This window comes from Sminthopsis crassicaudata, chromosome 5, assembly GCF_048593235.1.
Source record: "Sminthopsis crassicaudata isolate SCR6 chromosome 5, ASM4859323v1, whole genome shotgun sequence".
Classification (NCBI taxonomy): domain Eukaryota; kingdom Metazoa; phylum Chordata; class Mammalia; order Dasyuromorphia; family Dasyuridae; genus Sminthopsis; species Sminthopsis crassicaudata.
Window position 1 is genome coordinate 274,944,466 of NC_133621.1, and position 24,052 is coordinate 274,968,517.

General features: G+C 36.8%; 1 protein-coding gene across 4 annotated transcripts in view; it reads right to left on the minus strand.

Moving 5' to 3' along the window:
- POC1B (POC1 centriolar protein B) overlaps positions 1-24,052 on the minus strand; it is a 97,728-nt gene that overhangs the window by 35,478 nt on the left and 38,198 nt on the right. For all 4 annotated transcript variants that reach the window (XM_074271110.1, XM_074271113.1, XM_074271112.1 and 1 more), the window contains exons 5-10: positions 21,034-21,141; positions 20,788-20,903; positions 19,358-19,491; positions 15,224-15,292; positions 14,053-14,205; positions 4,199-4,285 (exon numbers count right to left, since the gene is read on the minus strand). In XM_074271110.1, the coding sequence (XP_074127211.1) occupies positions 4,199-4,285; positions 14,053-14,205; positions 15,224-15,292; positions 19,358-19,491; positions 20,788-20,903; positions 21,034-21,141 (667 nt within the window). The remainder of the gene's footprint in view (positions 1-4,198; positions 4,286-14,052; positions 14,206-15,223; positions 15,293-19,357; positions 19,492-20,787; positions 20,904-21,033; positions 21,142-24,052) is intronic.

Below are 24,052 nucleotides of genomic sequence, written 5' to 3' on the forward strand. Positions count from 1 at the left end.
AAAATCCTTTATACTATGAGCCAAGTGCTTTGTGAGATGCCAGGAATTCAAAGATGAAAATGAGAATGTCCTTGCCCTCAAAGAGCTGATATTCTACTGGAGATAAACAATATATTCCTATATTATCACTTTTAAAAAATAGCAATGGGAGGAAGGGAAGGCACCAGACAGCAGGAAAGATGGGGGATGGCTGTAGAATTTAGTTGTAAAGAAAAAAAAGGGCAGAGAGAGAGAGAGAGAGAGAGAGACACACACACACACACACACACATAAGGTACATTCCAGACATGGGGGACAGCTGGGGTCAGGGCAGAGGAGATAGATGGAGTGTTGTGTGTGAGAACAGCAAGAAGCGTGATGTGGCTTGGCAAGAGTCTGGAGTGTAGGAAGAAAGGAAATACAAAGGCAGACCTGACAGGCAGGATGAGGCTAGCCAGGCTAGGAAGGGCTTTCTATTCTGTCCCAGAGGCAAAAAGGGAGTTACTGGAGTTTACAGAAGAGGACAGTGACATGGTCTGAGCTAAGGTTTAGGTAAATCACTTTAAGTGGCTGACTTTATTCTTCTCCCAGATCTAGAGAGATACCAAGCACTGTTATTTCCACTTTCTTTAAAAAAAAAAAAAAAACACCATATGGGTATACTTAAGGAGAGAGAAAAATTGCAGTCAATTGTAGTTTAATCTAAGACCAGTCCGGAAATAACATCAAATCAGGTGATCAAAGAGGAAATTCAGGAAAACTGTTTCTAAACCATTGTAACAAAGAAGAGACAGACATGATCTTATCCCTCAAAAAAGTCTAACCAATTAAGATCTGACAGTAAATCCTTTTTAAAATCCTACTCTGATGAGCTATATTTCTCAGGAAACCTTTTCCCCTACAAAAAGTCATATAAACATTGCCCTTTTTGACCTCCTACATTTCCCTGTATAATTAGGTTACAGTCACATGCAAACTTAACACTAAAAAATGCCAAAGCATAAATAACTTCCCTTTACAATAGATGGTAGTGGTAGTGCTGGGGGGAGGGGAAGAGAGGAAAGAATGGCTTGTTGGAGGAAGGGAGAAAGAGAAAGCTGCCCTTTAAAAAAATTAGAGATAAATTTAAAAGTACTGATTAACAGAGAGTAATGGATGGTCTACCAGTTTCAAGTAATTTCATTTAATTTTTCAAACCAATACTTAAAGAATTTGTGCACATGCTGAATGTTTAAAGTAAAGCAGCTTAGAAAACAAATACTGAAACTTTACAGGGACCTAAATTATTTTTAAATGAGGTTTCATACCTCCAGGGAGAGAGTAAATCGTAAAATAAACGAAATCAGCATTCTTTACTCGTTTCCTAAGGGCAAATAGCTATTTATAAGATTGCAGTACATAATTTACCCATATAAGTCTTAATTAAGAATGTATGATCTAGGCTCAATCCAAAACCAATTTATAGTTTTTCTGGACCTGATGTTGACCAAATAATTTGACCCAGTGGTGGGTGGGCCTTGTTTAGAACTTCCCAATTATTTTGCTCCCTGCATACACTAGGGATATTCAGTGTTTTTCACTGGGTAGCATATTTGTAACTTTGCCCCGGGAAGCATAATTTAGGCCATCTGGATCTGTTCTATGAGGAGCAAGAAAAGGGCTAGATGGGAATCCCTATTCTGTTGCTTACTTCATATATAATTTTAAGCAAGACACTTAACCTCTCTGAAAATAAGGACCATGATTCTCAAGCTACCTGCCTCACAGTGTTGGTCTGAGGATATGAGGAGATGATGTCTACAAAATATTTTGATGTCATAAAAAGCTCTATCAATAGGGGGCATGTTTTTTAATGACATCTTCTAGAGAGAAATCTGTTATTACCCAACCCAGCTTAAGTTAAGTGATCATTTCAATACAGCAAGCATTTTTAAAGGGCCTACTAAGGCCTCCACTGCAAGCTCCCCTGGCTCTGGTGGATGATTCCTTGTGGAGACTAGAAGACCACCATACCGATTCCTCCAATGACTCTGATTCCTCCCCCTCCTCCTCTCAGTGCAGTCTTCTCTGGTAAGAATCTACACTTCTTGAAGCAGGGACTGTCTGACTTTCTTTTATATGCATTCTCAGTGCTTAGCATCCAGGGCTTGCACAAAGCCAGGTGATTAATCAATGTTCTCCAATGTTTTCTCAGTCTCTGTCTCTCTCATACAAAAGGCACAGAGCATACAAAAGGCAGGCGTAGAAGGAGCTTACACCCTTCTGAGAGATTCAGCTACCTGACTACTACCAGCAAACCTCTATCTCTGTCCTATATGGTTAATAAAGGACCTCTGTCCCTTAGGCCATTTGGTCCAGCTATATTTTTTTATGCTGCTATTACACTTGATTATTGAAAAGCCCCATCTCAAAGCAGCACGTCTCAGCTTTTAGTTCAAGGACCTTTGGTTGTCTTTGTGCATCCTCGAGGCCAGGGGCATATTACATTTGTTTGTTTATTTGTTATGTCTAAAGACCACTTTAATGGAGGGAAAGGGACTGATCTCCCTGCATCCATCTGCCACTAAAAAATGCTGTATGAGGGATAGCGGAGAGAAGCCTTATTAGAATTAATAATAGGGAGAAAATTGCTCTGAGATGCTAATAACATGTCTCCTCTTTTTAAATATCATAAATTACTAATTCAATCATTCAATAAACACTGGTTATGCACCTATTATGTACCAAGCACTGTGCTAAGTGCTGGGGATTCAAAGAAAGGCAAAAGATAGTCCCTGTTCCCAAAGAGCTCACAGTGTAATTCTTGCCAGAAATGAACACTCTTGTGAGCACTGGCTCTAGCATGTTCTGTGTGTCTCTGGATAAGTTCCTATTTCCTCATCTTTCAAATGCCCAAACTACCTCGTCAAAGTGTTGTTGAAGGGGAAGTACTTAAGATAAATCATAATGCTCTTTATCAAACCCGAGAGGGCCCAGACCACATGACCCCCTTCAGTACCCTTGTTATTCTGAGATTCTAGACACGGGGAATCATTTCTCTAGTCTAGGTGATGCATAAAATAAAGGAGACGGAATGGAATATCCAGCTGGGCCGCTAGCTCCTGTCAAGGACTTCGAATGGAGCCCTTTAAGTACTATGGGAACTAAGCTCCCTTGTGCCACCCCTTTATAAGCCCAACTTGATCTAATGGACCTGTTTCATCCTAAATTCCTTCCATCTGACAACAGTCTTAATGAGTAGATAGATGGTGGCTGCAGGAAGGCAGAGAAGGGAATAAACATTTATTAAGTACCTATTATGTGCCAGGGAACTGTGCTAGGCACTTGACAAGTACCATCTCATCTGATCCTGTGAGGCAGATGCTAATATTGTCTCCATTTTACAGTAGAGGAAACAGACAGAAGTGACGTGACTCACCTAGGATCATGCATCTAATATCTGCAGCCAGATTTGTGCTTGGCTTTTTGTGACTCCAGGTTTGGCATCCTGTCCATTGAGTCACCTAGCTGTCACTGTTCATATGACAATGTCTATACTTGTGTTGCTGACCCCGAACTAATAATGTGGAAGAATTAATATTTTTTAAAAAGGCATTACCTTATAGATATCTGATCAAAGCTGACACGCAGCAATCAAGGCTTGCTTTGCATTAGCAAAGACTTAAGAGCCTCAGTGGTCTAAGTGGTTAGTTTTGCCCCGTGAGGATTAAATGGATCCAAAAGCCATAAGATTTACAAAACAAATAAATAAATCACCATTGAGGAGGAAGTGGAACTTTTGGGTCTGGGTATTGGTATTCTGAGTTAAATAGCAAGGGAGGGAAATGCAGCTGGATTTGGGGCCTATCAGCGTTACATAGAGCGTAGCCCTGGAAGGAAGGAGGGCCCAAGAATGAGGCTGGAAGCTTGGAGAGAAGGCGACTCACAAAGGAAGCCATCTGTTAGGGGGCAGCTGCTGGTCAGCCACCTCAGTGGTTCCTTCATAGATAATGATGAGACCCAGGACTAGGGCTTCAAGGTTAACAGAATTGGGCTTTGGCAACAACATTTAGCTAATATGCCTCCCTCTTGTGGTAATTAAAAACAAGCTTTCCTAAGACAAAATCTCTCTTCTAAAAGGCGAGCAATCATGTCCTACCTGTTACTCTCCTTCATAAAATAGAAATTCATTTACTTCTTTTAAATCAGGGTTTTCATGCACATTCCACAGCAAACTTACCATTGTATTTGGAGATTCAGATGAAAGAATATCCACAACAAGGGGGTCAGAGGTCTGTAAATTCACTACTTCAAGCTTGGGATTAATCTGTATGTAAAAAAAAAAAAAAAAAAAAAAGCTTAATGTTAGTGTTTTCTGGAAGAGATATTACATTTTTAAATGCATGACATTCAGACTTTCATCTCATAAAAAAATAAAATTTGTCAGAAGTTTTCAGATTTGGTTTTGAGTAGGCCTTTATTTCTCCAAAAGAGAAAAAAGGGAAAAAAGAAAAGAAAAAAAAAATTAAAAACTACAGTAGGACTTTAAATTGTACACTGTTGATTTTCTGAGGGGTGAGGAGGGCACATGCATTAGATGTGGAGCCACATTCCACATCCTTCGTGATTTTGGGCAAATCCTTTCCCTGGGCATGTTTCCTTATCCAAAGTCCCTCTGGCTGGACACCTGGGATCTTCTGATAACTTTCAGGGCAGAGGATTGTGGGGAGGGGAGCCAGAGGGAGCTGAGCCTAGTCAGCATCTCCCATTTTTTCCTGTTTGTTGACATCTCCTTTCCAGTTCTCTCACCTTCATCACTAAGATTCTATTCTTTTTGTGCTGGATGAAGGCCTGGATGACGTTCAAAGTGGATAGGTCAAAGGAGAGAGGTTAAAGGCAGTTCAGTACCCCTAACATCTGGCTATATACCATAAAAATGATTTGAAGGGAAAGACTAAATTTCCAGATGGATGGCATTTTTATATTGATACTGCATGTGCACAGCAGTGCCTGATCATCTTTAGGGGGATAATTCACACCACCATATCATTAACCTCTAATAAAACTCTATGAAAAGGTGAAAGGCAAGGTAGAAAAAGCATTTAGAGGTCACAGGGTCAGAGAGTTACATAGGGTTGGATTGGACCTCAGAGATCATCAATTTCAATCCTTCTCTTCTCATCCCAATGGCAGACTAGCCATATAGTGAACCAGGGATAAAAATGATAGGTGGTCTTTGTTCTCCACTGGAGTTCACAAAATGTTAAGAGATACGGAGGCCCTCAGCACATTGGGTGGCCCCACAGGGAAAAAATTATGGGAGGGAGACTATGGACCAGTCATACAGAATAAGATTCTATGGATGGGCTACAGTCCTCACATATCGATGAGTTCACAGATCCACCAAAATATGTGCCATGTGCTTATTACAATCTTAGTAATGCATGCTGAATTAAAAATAAGTTCATTTTAAAGACACTTTAGTTGCTAGGTAACTGTAACCATGATTCTATAAACAGTAAGAACATTTCTCTAACTCCAGCCCCAAATGTAGTGGAGTTGGTGCATCCCCCTCTCCCTGAGACTCTTGTCCCACTGACAAATTTATTGTTAATCATCATTACCTGGTCCTGACCAGTCTAGATCTGGCGAATGATTGGATCTACAGATCTATGGGCAAGAAATGAGTGGGACCACTACAACCTCAGTACAATTCTGCCATCGAGGATTTCATGATTTCACCGAGGTGAATGCAACCCCAGGCTCATTCCTGCCAAGTAGCTTTGAATAAGCCCCAAGTTCACTCTAGGAAGAGAAAGAAGCTGAAATGAAAGGAGGCCAGTCTTCCCCCAAGTTCAGAGACCAGAGCAGAAACTTGATTTTCTTTTATCTGCTGCCATCTAGTGTACTCCAGGAATTGTTCATCCATGGAGATAAGATTATATAAGGACAACCAGTCACCCGCACTTACAAATAGCTAACATTGGAGAGGTGGATTTGAAAAACATCCATACTCTAAATACAATGAATTAACTGACGTTTCCTAGAGTTGTATATGTAAAAACGATTATTGCACATGCCAATGCAATGTTTAATCTCTGCAATAAAAAAAAAAAAACAACTAAGAATTTCAACTTCCTTTTCAAAAGACAACAAACAGAAGCAACATTTCTAGCTAATTTCTAGGAGCACTAATAATTCACATTACTCATTCCTGTAACTAAGTACAAAAGTAATAATGCTAAGAAACTTGGTTAGTACCACTTACTTAGGATGTTCTGAGGAGGATGCTAAGCTAAAAAGGAAAAACTATCTTTATGATCAATCTCCAAAGAAATGGAAATGACTATTCAAATTCCTTACTTAGAAAATAAACTGATTCCTCCTGAGGAATCAATTAAACACCCATAAAACAGCATCACAGTTAGTTAGTTAGTTATGGTGTTTCCCTCTTAGCTTTCTTAATTTCCTGGGAGAACAATCTAGATTTAATACATCAAGTATGGCAACTGCCAATCCCCAAAGCACTGAAAAAAAAACCAAAACATTTTATGAATAGATTCTTCTTAGAGAATTAATGATTTTGAATCTTTCTCTTAAAGTCACCTCCTCCAGAACCAAACTTCTTAAACTGTGGATTGTGACCCCATATGGGATCTTGTAGCTGAAAGTGGGGGTCATGAAATTATGATTATCAGTAAATGTTTGATTTGTATATCTTTTATACACTTACATATCCAGAGTCACATAAAAATCTCTTGGGTAAAAAGGGGTCACAAGTGGAAAAAGTCTAAGAAGCCTTGCTCTAGAACACACCAAATTTAAGAGGAAACTTAAAACTTAAAATTAAAGAGGAAACTTAAGAGAACCTCTGGTTCTGAAGTCAAGAAAACCCAGATCCACCTTCTACCCTGTGTCCAGTACCAGGGAGGACAGAGTGGAAGTCAGTTCTTGACTGAATGTACAGGATCTTTAAAATTTCTTTTCCTCTAGGACTTCTTACCACTCAATGAAAGTTGTTTTCATTACAGGAAGCAGGGTGCTTAGGCCAAATGCATTCAGTAAGACAGGCTCTGAACCGCGCCAAATTTTTAGGTCTGAGTTAGGCTCACAACAAGGAAATGTTATCCACGCTAGTGCCTGAACCTGAGCTTTTACACTTAATACATCCGCTCACGTTGTCTCCTTTCTCTGTTTACAAAGCAGTCCTGCTGCTGCTAGCTCTGCCCATTTAGAAAAAAGGCACTTCATTCTCCAATCAGGTGGTGATGGGGTTTGGCTAGGACTCACCATCCCTGAACCAAAGAAACATCAGTATTTAGTGAACTGGGGGATGAGGAGAAAGGGGAGAGAGAGTTTTTAAAGAGGCCAAATGATTTCCAACTGAAAGATTAAGATCATTACATAAATTCCAAATAAGTCTCAAAGAAAATACACAGTAAAATGTCAACCATCCTGCTGGAAAATAAGCTGCTAAATGTGTTAAGAGATTCCCAGATTACTGCCAGAAAGTTCATCAGATAAGCCAATAATGTACAATTGCCTTTCCCCTGTATCCCTTGTTCTTATATTCATTCAATTCCATCAATAAGTTCTGATTCAGAAAATACACTAAATCTCAAATTTCTCAAAAGTAAAAAACATAACTTGAAACTATCCAAGTCTCCAGAATTTAATTTCCACTGAAACATGTTGCAAGTTTGCTATAGGATTGTTTGACCTGAAGCCTGCGCAGAAAGCACCAATGTGAAGTCATACTATGCTTCCTGTCTCCCTCTCTCTCCCTCTACTCCCATGAAAAAATTAAAATAATAAACCACCAAAAGTTAAATTCAAAGTAACCCTAAATGAACATGCTATCTACTTTGACTCCCACTAGGTCTTTTCAAAGCTTTTTCTTTTACTAGACTAGTGAAGGCCTGAGTTCAAATCCCACTTCAGACACTTAGCTGTGTGCCCCTGGGCAAGTCACTTACATCAATCTCAGTTTCCATAGCCCTAAAATGGGGATAATAATGTATCTCACAGGGATGTTATAAGGATCAAATAGGATAACACATGTAAAGTGCTCTGCAAATATTAAAAGATCTATGCGAAGGGGATGGATGTTATTAACACCAGCAGCAGCCAGCCTGCTTTCAGGGTCTGTTAGGACCTCACATCAATCCCCTTGAAAATCACATCAGTCTGTATTCAGAGGAGCACTTTGGGACTTTTTTCATTTACTTAGATGCTCATCATGCAGAAATGGGGTACTCTTTTCCCCCAACTTAACACCTTCATTTTATTTTAAGTAGAGCTTAAGAAAGAAAACCGACAGATGGAGGCTCAGATGCCTTTTGCTTCAGCAGCTTTTTACGCGCCAGTTGATGCCAAGTGCTAGTCCTTTAAGCTTTGCTGTCAAGTCGACTGACGCAGGCTCCAGCAGATTTTTACAGGGAGGTAAACTGAGGTATCAAGCAGCAGGACACCAGCAGGAGTTCCTAGCCATAACACTCATGGTTCAGAGTTGTTTGGAGTGCCTTTTAAGTGTGTGAGGGATAAAGACGACGGAGGGCCTAGACTCCTCTATCTCTGGGAGCTTTTGAGTTTTCAGTTTCTCAGTCAGGCTGTGTCACTTGACCCATGACCTAACATGCTTGGGTCCTTTGCTAGGGATCCTTCTTGGTTTTTACCTGAATTAGTAGGACCACCATTTACCATTAGTCTTAGTGAAATCAGGTACTAAAATGTGGTTGGATGGAAGGAAGGAGGGATTAAAAGTATAGGCAATAATAGATATTGTCCAGAAAAGGACATGGATGAGAGAAATAGTAAAAGTCAGAAATTTTAATGGAATGATAAACTCTGAGAAAACAGCAAGATTAGAGATTGTTTTCTCTAAGAACTATATATACATATAGATATATTTTTTCTCTAAGAACTAGAATATCTATTTACTTATTTATAACTAGTTTCCAGATATACCTAATACAAGCCTTAAGCATATTTTAATAATAAATTCTCAAATTTATATCAAGGATTTTACATATAAATTGTGTTGATAATTGTAAAGAAATTTTAAAAGATTGTTGGGAAAAATTCTATTGTAAGGAAAAACTTATCTATTAATATTATTAAACCTAGATTTTAAATCAGACAATGTCTAGCCATATACAGTTTGGTTCAAACATTTTTAATAAATAAGGTTTTCCAAACAATATTATAAAATATTTTTCTATATAAACACAGGTTTGATCAGATCACTGCCCTGCTTAAAAATCTTCTGTAGCTTCCTTTTAGTCTCTCAGACTAAAATAGAAACTGCTTAATGTGACTTCTGAAAACCTTCATAATCTGGCTCCAACTTCTTTTACGGGATTTATTTCACATAAATTTGTGATTTCTACACTGCAGCCAATGTGGCTTATTTGCTGTTTGTTTCCAGATCATCTCCCACCTCCATGCCTTTGAGTGGGTTATCCCATGTTTCAACTGCCCATTCCCTTCTTACCTTCAGCTCTTAGAAGCCTTTATTTCCTTCAAGGCTTAACTCAGATGCTATGTTCTCTAGGAAGTGATCCTCCTAGCTCTCAGGGCTCTCCTCAAATTATATTATGGATCTAAGATTCCTTGAGGACAAAGATTTTTGGTTTTGCCTTTGTGCTTCTAAAAACCTCAAAGTTAAGTTTAGTACCTGACAGAGTAGATAGTTAATAAATGTTTACTGACTTATTGACCAAAGGAACAGTAGATTTTTGGAAAAGGAATCGGAAAGTCCTAGAATCAAATCCAGCCTCAAACATTTATCAGCTGCATGATCCTGAGCAAGTCACAGAACCTCTCTCGGTCTCAGCTTTCTTATCTATAAAATGGGGATAACAACTAATAAAAGCATCCCCGAGGACTTTTGTGAGAATAAAATTAATTCATATTTTCAAAGCATTTTGTAAACCTTTTATGCCATATAAATGCCTGCTACTATCCTGAGTTATTAACTTTTAAACATTAAAATGATCTATTTATCATGTTAAATTTTTAAAATGCTGCTTAAGTGTTGAGTTGTATACTAAAAAGCTTCGAAATTACATTTTAAACTCATACAAAGAACAAAATTAAAAGGCATTTAACCAAAAAGGCAATCAAGAGAAAAACTCCATGTAATTCTGCCAAACGCCTATATTATTACAATGTACTAAGGATGCCCCTTAAGGAATCACATGTCATGGGTATGCTATCCCTTTCACTTATCAAATGAAACTAGGAACAAAATCAATGGAAGAGACTTATCATGCTACTGAAAACAGGAAGCACACAGATGGCTGAAAGGAATTGGAGGGGACAGACTAGATACTCTCGCTCCTGCATCTTATTAGATTGGTAAATTTAGAGGCTGATCCTTTCTTTTATTTAACAGAAATGACCTCTGGATACACATTATTTAACTAATTCTAATTGGAGAAATTATTTTCCTGCACTTTTGCAGAATTACAGAAACTTAGACATAGAAAGGCTGGCAGAGGATGTGGAGGCCTCTTGGCAAATATGCCAAGGACTCCATAACTCATTTGACCATCCAGCCTGTGATGGCAGCCCTCCACTGAAGGGGACTCCCTCCCTACTGGGATAGCCCTTCTCCACTTTTGGACAGTTCTACTCATTGGGAAATAAGTTCTTAAATTTTCCTTTCTGAAACTTTTACTCATGGTTTCAGCTCTGCCTTCTGGGAATCAAGCAGAAAGAAAGCCCTATCCCTCTTGACCCAATAGCCCTTTAAATAACTGAAGTTGGTTTCATGTGCCTTCCAAGTCTCTCTTCTTCCGTTAAATTTCTCCAGTTCCTTTGGCTGATCTCATGTGCCTTTACTATCATGCTGCCCATTGCATTTTCTCCAGTTGTGTCAAAGCTTTGCTAAAATGAGCCCAGAACTGGATATGCAACTTTAAATGTGATCTGACCAGGAGAGAGAATAGCAGGGACATGACCAACTTGTTCTAAGACTGTATGAATCTTCAAATGCAGTCCAGAATCACAATCATTTTTATTAGCTGCCACATATCACTGTTGACTCCACTAATATCCTTGGCTATAAAGCCTACTAATAAATTCCATCTTATTACCTATATAAACTAATTCTTGTCAGACTTGGGATGTTTCCCAAACTCCTCATCTATTGCTCCCATCTGTCTAAGTGGTCTATAGCAAAGCTTCTGAAAATGTGAGTTGTGAGCCCATATGGAGTTTTGCAATTGAATGTGGGGGTCATGAAAAATTTAGCAACAGTAAAAGGTTTCTGCATGCTCTACATCCAGCAACATCAAATGTTTCACCAAGATTTATTTCTTCATGAATAGGTAAATAAGTACATCTATTACATTAATATGAAAATTTGCTTTTATCTTTAAAAAATGACAAAATTATATGTATACCAAAAATTGTTTTAAAATAAATTTCCTATTGCACATATTTAACCTATGTCAGATTACTTTCTGTTTTGGAGAGGAGAGAATTAAGGAAAGGAGGGAGAAAAATTTGGAACACAAAGTCTTACAAAAACGAAAGTTGGAAATTATTTTTACATACATTTGGAAAAGAAAAATTTCTTTATGATTTATTATTAGTAAATGTTTGATTTGCATAATTCTTTTGTATACATATACATATATGTATCTTAAGGTTGCATAAAAATTTCTCAGGCAAAAAGAGATTGTGAGTGGAAAAAAGTTTTAAGAAGCCCTGGTTTATATTATATTTTCTGTTAGTCTTCACTCAAATATCCACCTCTCTGCTTTGATACTCTGATTTCTAGATTTTCTCATATTGAATCAGAATCTCTAGTTTATGGATAATTTGCATATAAATATTTGAGACCAAGGGTTTTATTATACCCTATTCCTTTCTTGGATTTTTCCTCTTCTAAATTTCCAAATGTTTCAACTTGTTTTCTTTCTAAATACTTTCTGTTGTATTTAACTTGGTGGATAAATGTTGGCAATTTTTCCCTTGACTTTTTTTTTAAATTTAAAGCCCCCTTTTTATTAGATTTACAGGAATACATTCTTATCAGCCTTTATAAAGGTGCATTCCATATCTGGTCATGGGCCTATCATTCCTATATTTTAGATCAGGAGATCTTATCATGGCAAACATGAACCTGTTTAAATTTTTTTTAAATATACATACACACACATAAATGTACATGTATATGCATCTGCAAATATATGTTTATAACTATTTCAACACAATTGGCTTCATGTGTACTTGTAAGTATTTCATTTTATGCATTTAAAAACATGATGCTGAGCAAGGCTTCATCAGATTACCAAGCGGTCCATGACAACAAGAAGCATGAGAATCTATTTTAAACCATGATCCAGAAACCCAAACCCCATTCTCAGCTAACATCTTTCTTCATCAGCCATCACTTGCTAAAGCTGCCTCTCTCTTCTTATTCTCTTTCATCCAGTTTACAGCCATGATGCTAATACCCTCTGTGTCCCAAAAGTCTTCAGTATTTTTGTGGAAGGATTTGGAATCTTTAGTGTTGAGAGATTCATCGGCATGTGCTAATCCATACCCTGGGAAAGCACAGAGGGTGATTCTGCCATTGCTGCTGATGCTCAGAATGCCACAGAATCACAGAGCAGTGCAGCTGGGAAGCACCAATGAGGCTATCTCTTAATTTTGTTAGGTTGGCAGAAAGCTGCCTTCCTTATCCTCAAAGTAAGTCTCCATACCCAGTACCCTGTTGCTAACCTGGTGGCAACTATGCACCCAGCTTATCAGAATATAAGCAGCAGCTGCTGTTGCTTCAGAGCACCTGGCTTCCTGGGATGCAAGAACAGTCCTATATTTGCTCATCAACTCCACATGCTCAGTGACACCTTCCTCCCTTTCTTCTATGTATGACATTCCACTTTTCAATCTCCTGACATAAGTCAGAATTTCTTTCTGTTTATTTATTCTTTTCTATTGAAACTGAAGCTCTTCTATTTTGTTCCCCCAAGATATCTAATTCCGGATAACACTGATAATGCAGAAAATGGAAATGAATTCCTTAAGACCCTCTGCTTTTTCTTCTAAAGATCTGAATCTTAACCATTTTTGTGTTCCTCTGTTTCTGTCTGTAATCCAAGTGCCCAGCATGATGGTTTTCATAATACTTACTTGTAAGCATTGTAGATATTTACTATATACTGAACGAATCTTCCTGCTCTCTATACTTACTGTAAAGGAGGTACTCAGTTCTTAACCTTTGCTAATATCTCTCCTAGAGAATTGCTAAAGCAATCTGCTTGTAAGAACCATAAGGATTTTGTCATGGAACCCAAGTGAAGAAAGAGTTACAAAAGAATGCAGCCATCAACTGTACCAAATGCAGAGGTCAATGGAGATTAATTTTCAGAAAAGGCAAATGGAGTTGGTGATGAGGAAGTTAAGGAGGCCCTTTTCAAGAGTGGCCAAGGAGGGGGACAGAGAGGGGATGCAGTGGATGGACCATGGAACTTAGAGTCAGGAAGGCCTGAGTTCACATCTGGCCTCAGACTTCACACTTACTAGCTATGTGATCCTGGGGAAGTCACATAACCCCAACTGCCTCACCTCCCCCCACCTCCCGCAAAAAAAAAAAAAAAAAAAAAAAAAAAAAAAAAAAAGTGATCAAAGTGGAAAACAAATTATAGAAAGTAGCAAAAAAGTCTAAATGACTCAGAGTATGCAGTGGAAAGGAATAACATGAAGTGACAGCCAACAGGGATAGTGCACTTCTTTGTAGCTCCTCAAGTTCCTATTATAGTTGTACCAAGAGGCACTCTGAGGAAAAATACACATGTGGATTCAGAAGCAAAGAAAGGAAAGAAGTCTTAAAAAACCAAAGCCACCAAGGGAAAGGGAGAAAGTGAATATACGAAAGAGAGGCAGGAGACGTGCTGAATAATTCCAATGAACATGAGAGGCTGCGATTAAGGATGTCCATGAGGGTTCTCATTACAAAGGAGCAGGGATGCTTGCTTCTTCCTCGGAAACAGGAAGGAGGGGACAGATGAAAACATGGAGATGGACTGGGAACAGAAAGAAGTTGGCAGACCTTAGGACTGATGGACTTAATCTACTCACCTCAATTGAATCCATTTTTTTTTCATGGTGATGAGAAGTTCTTGGGTAAATATCAAGAAGATGAGGTGGGGCATCAAAATGTAATCGTTTGATGTTTTTTTTCAGAAGATCTTTATAATTCACTTCATCAAAATTTGTCTTCCACAATAAAATCTATATAAAAGTGAATAATAAAGATAGTTAATGTTTTCAGGATAGAAATTTAAAATGTATCTGATCTTAAAAGAAATCTCAATGTCTAATTAGTCTTATAAGATTCTGGTACATTATGGCGACTTCCTAATAGACAACTGGACTCCAATTTGAACACTATGAAATACTATACAAATACAAGGTATATTTTGACTGATTAAGTAGAGTACAGCTTATACAAATGAACTTATGGCATTCCTCAAAACACAGAGGGTGATTCTGCCATTGCTGCTGATGCTCAGAATGCCACAGAATCACAGAACAGTGCAGCTGGGAAGCACCAATGAGGCCATTGGGTTCACCCCCCTCACTACGTAGAGAACAAAACCTTAGCAGGGAGGTGAGAGGTCGCAACCACTCAGCTAGGAAGTATGAGATGTAGGCCTCAAATTCTAGGTCTTTGAACATCACATCTGGTATGAGATTCAGGCCTCAAATTCTAGGCCTCTGAACATTACATCTGGTTCTTAATCTCTATTTGGAAATAGCATTTCAGGGAAATTGCTACTAAGGCCAGTTTATGCTCAACAAAAAACTAAATAAATAAAAGAGAGAGATCTATTGGATGTCACATTTCTGACCTCAAATATATCACTGAGCTTGATCACCCATCTTATTCATCTGTGAATAGCTTTTGGCTATTGCCAGTAGTCAAATCTACTCTCAAGGAAGAAGAAGAGCTGGCATTTATTAAGCACCTACTGTATGCCATGCATTAGGCTAAGTTTTATAGATATAATTTCATTTTATCTGTCCAGCAACCCTAGGAGGAAGGTGCTATTATATTACTATCCCCATTTTACAGATGAATGAATTTAGGTAAATAGAGGTTAAATCATTTCTCCAGGGTCATACATTTAGTAAATGCCTGAGACCATCTCATGTCTGAACCACCTAACTGCTTCAAATGGCAGAAATGTATAGCATGACAGCAGTGTCAAACTCAGTTGAGGTCAGAGAATTGGGGGAGCTCACAAACCTGAGCATCAGCACCTCCAGATGTGAACTGTTGGCCACCTTTTGAAAAGGAAACGGCAAAGACGGGTCCCTATGGAACGAGAGAACACAAGAAGGGGAAAATAATATATGATCAGTGATGCTCTAGGATAAACAAGATTACAGAGAGTAACTACAGTCTATTTTTCATCTCACTTTATAGAAATCAGACTCTAAAATTTAGACTCCTGGTTGAGCATCAACTGCTGACAGTGGATAAGGTTAAAATAATACTGAACCAATTATAAATTATAACAAGAAAATAATATGAGAAAATGTATCATAATTCTTTTATCTTTAACCAAGTCTTTTCAGAGATCTGCTCTCGGAAATATTCTTATCAGCAGCAGACCTTTCAAGGAATGAGCTGGGATGCCAACATATGAACATAAGTCATTTCCTACTTCAAAGTCTTCCCTTGGGTTTTTCTGTCTGCTTCTCCCATTAATAAAGTGAAAAAATTAAAAGTACTTTAGACTTTATGGCCATCATTCTGATGCTCATTTCACACTGAAATACAAGCGGCATTTACCTTTGCAAGGACAACTTGACCTAAAAGAGTATGTTTGCCTTCTGTTTTTCCAATTTCAGTTTCCTTTTAAGTTCACTTCTAAATCAAATATAGACAATTTCTCACTTAAAAAGACAATCTCTATCAGCAATAACCACCTTTTAAAAAAAAAAACAAAAAACCCCTCAAAAAACAAAAAACAAAAACCTATGGCAACAGCTGTATCCAGAGAAACTACAGATCCAGATGTGGAAGGAATTGAATCCTGGGAACAGATCACCTGCCTAGTCAGTTGCCCCCAGTCATTTTTTCTTCAATAATACAATGTTCTTTACTTCACTCTGATATAATTCTTTAGGCCCTGCAAATTAAAGATGTAGTTCTATTAGCAAGCATTCTTTTAGGGGGAAAATGGAAACCTGTGGTACAATCCTGTGGCTGGAAAGACTGAAACGGGTGGATCATTTTGAACTCAGGAATGCTGAACTGATTAGGGATGATAACACTCAAGTGGGTTTCTACATCAAGTCCAGAACCAACATGGTGAACATCTAGGAGTAAAAGGCTACCAAGATGTCAAAGGAGGGATGAACTCACTCAAGTCAGAAAACCACAGCAGATCAAATCTTCTGGACTTGAGTCCACAAATGGCTGCTGCATTTACAACCTGCTGGGAAATGGAAGCTCTTCTCAGAGAGATGGGAGAGACCAATGCAAATAACTTTAGGAAGATGAAAAGGTTATAGCCTCAATCACAGAGTGGAAAGGACCTCAGAAACTATCTGGTCCAATTTCAGGACTATAAAGATATACATAGATACGTATATTACCAAAGCCTGAAAAAAGTTTTCCTGGCAAAAGTGATTACTCCCTATAGAATCAAGGAATTACCTGTTTTTAAAGCAACTTTTGAGTCAAAATAAAAAGCAATGATGTCTCACTTCCAAAATAATATCTGTAAATAAAATATGAATCTAGCCTTTACAGTTCCAATAGACATAAGATAGAAAATGCTGATCACATCCAGAGAGAGAACTATGGAGACTGAACGTGGATTAAAGCATAGTATTTTGATCTATTTGTTTGTTTTTCTCTTTCTCATGGTTTTTTCCCCTTTTAGTCTGATTTTTCTTGTACAACATGACAAATATGGAAATATGTTTAAAAGGACTGCACATATTGAACCCCCATCCGATTGCTTGCTGTCTTAGGGAGGGAGAGTAAGGGAAGAAGGAGAAAAATTTAGAACAAAATTTTACAAAAATGAATGATGAAAACCATCTTTATATGTATTTAGAAAAATAAAATACTACTGGAAAAAATACCATCTACCCTTTAAAAGACTTTGCAAGATCCTATATTTGTCAAATAAAGTATTCCTCAATTCAAAACTAAACTTTTTCTTGTGAAGATTTTTTAAATAGTATTTGATTTTTCCAAATACATGCATAGTTTTCAACATTTATCTTTGCAAAACCTTATGTTCCAAATTTTTCCCCCTCCCTCCCCTCTCACCCCTTCCCAAGACTCTCCCTTCTCACCCCTTCCCAAGACAGCAAGCAATCTAATATAGGTTAAACATATGCAATTCTGCTAAACATATTTCAATAAAATATCAAGACTAAACTCTTGAATTTTGGAAATCTCATGTACTATCTGTTTTTATAGCCAAGCTTCTAAAATTAAACTGAGTAACCTGTTCCATAAGAAATCAGAATTTTTTTTTCTTTTATATAAATAATGATCTCTTTAAGTGGAATGGTATTGGTAAATTTTAACAATAACAATAGTTCATGTTTATATAACATTTTAAGGTTTTCATAGCACTTCAAAATAACTTTGTGAAATGTGTGGCATAATATTAGGCCCATTTTAAAGATAAGGAAACTGAGTCTTTGTGAACTGCCCATGGTTCATCTGCTAGAAAGCATCAAAGCCAGCTTGGTCAGCATGCCTGGAGCAGCCACACAGAGCGTCCCTCAGACTGTTCACATAGTTTGACCTCATTCATTCCACCTCATATGAGAAGATTCCCCAAAAGGTAGGTTGGGTAGAAGGTTCTCCTTTCACTTCCCATCCTGCTCTTGGCAGCTAGCACTGAAGCCATTCAGTGAGCCTTGAGGAGATACTCAGTGACACTAGAAGGGATGAAGCATATGGACCTGAATTCCTGCTGTCCCTTTGTATCTTCAACTTACTAATAAAGCCACATATTAAAAAAATTTCAGCAACCATAGTTAAGAACAATTATTTGGAAAAAAAAATTTATGTTGAATGTGCCCTATGTACTTCTTTCACAAACCTATTACATTTCTTTTTATTCAGCTGTGGAAACATATGGAGTCTCTTCACTCTGAAGGAAAAAGCCTTGATTCTTATTTCTTGGATACCACTTCTGATTCAATAGAACAGGAATCTTTAGAAGGCCAAAGATGGTCAAATGAGGAATAAATGACTAAAGGTAAATGTGCTCTAAGACCCAATAACATGCTAAATTAATCTTTTGTCTGTCCTTATTTAATCTTATTTGAGGACACTCATTCTAAAATGATTTGTTTGAGAATTATCAAAGTAAATCTGCCTATCTTTGGATTTCTCTCTAACAGAAATGTTTAGAATTAGGTTAATCTAAGTTAATAACAACATTGTTTCTGGAAGGCTTTTGCCTAAAACACAGAACATATAATTTTCTTTCATACGTCTAGCTCGGTCTGTTGGCTACTAATTATGTTATTGCCTTTCAATCACTTCCTTTTTTTATGGCTTATACTTATCAGTTGAAGACATATTACTAGAATTAAAAAACAAAAACAAAAACCTTAATCAGGCAGCTAGATAGCACAGTAGGTAAACCTGGGGTCAGGGAAATACGAGTTCAAATCTCTCATCAGACACTTAACTTACTTGCTGTGTGACCCTGGGCAAGGCAATGACCTCACAAAACAAACAAACCAAAAATAACTTATAGTCTATTTCTGCTTTTTAAATGTGGCATGCCAGAAATCGTGCTGGGCTCAAAGTCAGGAGATGCAAATTTGAATCTCAGACATTAAATGACTGCAAACATGTCACTTGACTTCATGAAGCCTGAGTTCCTTTATCTATGAAATGGGAACAATACCACCTGTACTCCCTGACTCACCAGCTGCTGTGAGCAAAGTAGAAAGCAAGTCAGGAAAAGTACATGCCATCTGATAACAGAACAAGCTCTTTTTCCCTTTGAGATCTAATCTGTAAATGTATATTTTAGAAAAAGACAATCTCAAGTACATAAAGAAAGCTCCAGAGAAAATTACGTAAATTATGCACTTAAGAAATTATTCAAGACTTTTCCTTGAAAAATAGGACATGTCTAATTTATTTATATAGCCTTGAATATAAGAAAGGGTTAATTGAGTAGCTAATAAATATGGAACACCAAGAATATCCAGTGACAAATCACGTATAAGGAGTTGTTCAACTGGAAATATTGTACTAATCACATAAAAGCAACTTTGTTAATAACAGCAGCAAAACACTCTGCAATGAAATGGACGATAAGACATAATATCGTCAGGATTTAACGAAATGTATCTATTTAAAAATGTAAAATGTCACTGCCAGTACCGTGTGTCCTTGAAGCGTATATATGAGTCTTCCTTCTACTAGATCCAAGATCTTAAGGGTGCCATCAGATGAGGCAGTGATGAGATAATTACCCGAAGGATGGAATGACAAACAGTTGACTCCACCACTGTGAACTGATTTACATGAGGAAAAAAAGGGACATTCAGACATCATTATATTTCGACATACTTTAGATTGGTTCTAAGATTTACCTACCTCAAGTGTAGGTAAAAATTTCAATTTAAAAGAGGTTATTTTGTTGTAGATTGACTCAACAAAATTAATTCTATTAAAAATTAAAATAAGTTGGTTATTAAAATAAATAGGTGAACATATCTTGACAACTGGCTTGAGTGAATGTTTTGACATCAAGGAAATGTGGTTCTGGCCAGTTAGACAAGAATATTTGGAAAAAAAGAGTGTGTCATAGAAGATTAATGTATTTCACTTTGTAATTATCAAGTTACTGGACACATATCCAGTCTCTGTCAAGTAATTATTACTAGCTTGGAATACACACACACACATACACACAGAAACATATCTTAGCTCAAATTTTAAAAACTAATTTAATTAGTAAGAGGAGAAAAGTAAGACATCAAATACAATTAAGTAGTTGATGAGAACTGTCTTAAAGAAATGGAAAAATACACTTGATGTAACATTGAAAAAAAAATCAATGGACTTCTGCCTTAAATTCAGGCTAGAGTCGTAGAAAATTATTTTCTATAAGGTTCTATTTGTGGTTTAAGAACCAGACCTTGCAGCATTCCCAAAGAATAGGACTCATTCATCCAGCTAATAACTATTTATTAAGTGCTTATTATGAAGGGGAAAAGAAAGCCTTGTATTAGACAATTTTGTGTGTACATCCCCAGGGTATAGCACAGTGCTTGGTACAGAATAAATCTGAAGCCTTTCATTAATTCAGACATGGACCCTGTTTTCTAAAGTTCACCTGTGGAAAACTTAAAACCTAGGATTTGGTTTTCAGTGAAGGGAATTATCTTTTCTCTATTTTCTAGAACTCCCAGGTTTCCCACCATTGGCAGTTACCTCATCTTATCAGTAACAGATGGAGCCAGAGCAACAGAAATCTGTTCCTTACCTCTTAGAAACTTTTTTTTAAAAAGTCTATTCATAATAGGAATAAAGATACATTATCTTTTCTGGCCAGCTAAAAAGTGAAAGAAAATAGTTCAATGTTCACTTAGTTACCTGAAAAAGAAAATCAACAGAAATGGCTCTCTGTTTACATTCCTGATAGACTGTAAAGAAAGCCCAGGGACTTTCTCAGACTAATACAAAGGCTGGCTGGTACCAGTGTGGAGACTCACTAAAAGGATCAGGCTATGCACAAAGAGGTTCAAAGGCTTATGGAAGATTCTAAAAGAGACTTGAATGGCTATGCTTTAGTATGCGTTAGTCACCTTGGTAATTCTGAAGTAACTTGTTTACTCTTATATCCCAGAGTTTCACTGTATGATCAGAACCTGCTGAAGCTATGCACGTGCCACTGGGGTTAAAAGACACAAAGTTTGCAAACCTATCAGGAAAAATGAATCAGATGTCAGGCACTGTCATTTTCATGAAGTAAAAGATTGCAATAATAGAAGAGCAAAAGTCTTCTTTAATAAAGCACAAGCACCCACATGTCCCAGAATGGCTTGACTTACCCTTCAGAGTCTGTAAAGCTATTAATGCACAGTTTATTTGTTGTATCCCAGATTTTAACAGTCTTATCCTCACTACATGATACTATTAGTCTTCCATCAGCTGAAAATCTGGAAAGCACAAGAAGGAAGGTGCTAGTAAGCAGGTGGTACTTACGAAAAAAAAAATCATGCAGAAAAATGCTAAAGAAAATCCTTAGGAGAACATCCATGTGTTTAAATACAACACTTTATTCAACAAAAAGAAGATACAGAGCAATAAATTGGAAATGAAATGGAACAAAAAACAAACAAACCCAAAGGCACTAATAAAAAACCCATAACTAATTACAAAAAAATAAAAAGTCTAAGAATAAAACATAAAATTTTAAAGCAATCTCTAAACTGATCAACAAATTTAGGAGATAGTTTTTTGAACAAATAAAAATAAATAAACCTTTAGCTTATTTGACTTTAAAAAGAAAGAAAAATCAAATTGCCAATATGAAAGATGAAAAAACTTCATAAGAAATGAAGGAAATTAGCTACTAGTTTGTCCAAACATATGCTGACAAAACTAGAGACAATTTGAAGGGGGGGAAGTATTGGATGAATTTATGAGAGAATTCTATTAAATATTCAAATAAAAATTCTAATATTATATAAATTATTTTCAAAAATGGGAAAATCAAGGATCCTATCAAATTCCTTTTGTAATCCTAATATCTGAAACAGGAAGAGATAAAGTAGAGGGGAAAAAAACTAAAAACAATATTTCTAAATAATATGTATGCAAAAATAATGGGAAAAGATTTTAGTAAAGAGGCTACAGCAGCATAGCCAAAAGGCTATACACTATAACAAGGTCAGATTTGTACCAAGAATACAGGGTTGGCCAAAGACTCTGCTAAAAAGCTATTAGAAATAATTCAAAATTTTAGCAAAGTGGCAGGATACAAAATAAATCCACATAAATCCTCAGTATTCTTATATATCACCAACAAAATGCAACAGCAAGAGATACAAAGAGAAATTCCATTCCAAACAAATGTTGAGAGTATAAAATATTTGGGAATCCATGTACCAAAGAATAGTCAGGAATTATATGAGCAAAATTACGAAACATTTGCCACAAAAATAAAGTCAGATTTAAATAATTGGAAAGACATTCAGTGCTCTTGGATAAATCAAGATGACAAGACTCCCCAAACTAATCTAATTATTTAGTGCTTTACCAATCAGACTCCCAAGGAACTATTTTAATGACCTAGAAAAAATAACAACAAAATTCATATGGAAGAATAAAAGGTCGAAAATTGCAACGGAACTAATGAAAAAAAAGTCAGATGAAGGTGGTCTAGGTGTGCCTGATCTAAAACTATATTATATAGCAGCAGTCACCAAAACCATTTGGTACTGGCTAAGAAATAGACCAGTCCATCAGTGGAACAGATTAGGTACAAAGGATAAAAAAGGGTACATCTATAGCAATCTAGTCTTTGACAAACCCAAAGATACCAACATTAGGGATAAAAATTCATTATTTGAAAAAAATTGTTGGGAAAACTGGAAATTAGTATGGCAGAAATTAGATATGGATCCACACTTAACACCATATACCAAGATAAGATCAAAAGGGGTCCATGATTTAGGCATAAAGAATGAGATCATAAATAGATTAGAGGAACAGAGAATAGTCCTGTGGAGGAGGAAGGAATTTATGACCAGAGGAGAACTAGAGATCATTACTGATCACAAAATAGAAGATTTTGATTATATCAAACTAAAAAGTTTCTGTACAAACAATACTAATGCAAACACGATTAGAAGGGAAGTAACAAATTGGGAAAATATTTTTATAGTTAAAGGTTCTGATAAAGGTCTCATTTCCAAAATATATAACTGACCCTAATTTATAAGAAATCAAACCTTTCTCCAATTGATAAAAGGTCAAAGGATATGAACAGACAATTCTCAGATGATGAAATTCAAACTATATCCACTCATATGAAAGAGTGTTCCAAATCACTACTGATCAGAGAAATGCAAATTAAGACAACTCTGAGATACCACTACACACCTGTCAGATTGGCTAAGATGACAGGAACAAATAATGATGAATGTTGGAGGGGATGTGGGAAAACTGAGACACTGATACATTGTTGGTGGAGTTGTGAAAGAATCCAGCCATTCTGGAGAGCAATTTGGAACTATGCCCCAAAAGTTATCAAACTGTGCATAGCTTTTGATCCAGCATCGCTGCTATTGGGCTTAGATCCCAAAGAAATACTGATGAGGGGAAAGGGACCTGTATGTGCCAAAATGTTTGTGGCAGCCCTTTTCGTAGTGTCTAGAAACTGGAAGATGAATGGATGCCCATCAATTGGAGAATGGTTGGGTAAACTATGGTATATGAAGGTTATGGAATATTATTGCTCTGTAAGAAATGACCAGCAGGAGGAATACAGAGAGGCCTGGAGAGACTTAAATCAACTGATGCTGAGTGATATCAATAGAACCAGAAGATCTCTGTACATACACTTCAATGTTGTATGAAGATGTATTCTGAGGGAAGTGGATATCTTCAACATAAAGAAGATCCAACTCACTTCCAGTTGATCAATGATGGACAGAAACAACTACACCCAGAGAAGGAACACTGGGAAGTGAATGTAAATTGTTAGCAATACTGTCTATCTACCCAGGTTACTTACACCTTCGGAATCTAATACTTAATGTGCAACAAGAAAATGGGATTTACACACATATATTGTATCTAGAGGTTATACTGTAACACATGTAAAATGTATGGGATTGCCTGTCATCTAGGGGAGGAAGTAGAGGGAGGGAGGGGATAATTTGGAAAAATGAATAGAAGGGATAATGTTATAAAAAAATTACTCATGCATATATACTGTCAAAAAATTTTTTATAAAAAAAAGAATACAGGGTTGGTTTAATATTAGGAAAACAATAAACATAACTGATGATATTAATAAAAAAACAATGAAAATCACATTGATTTTCTCAACAGATACAGAAA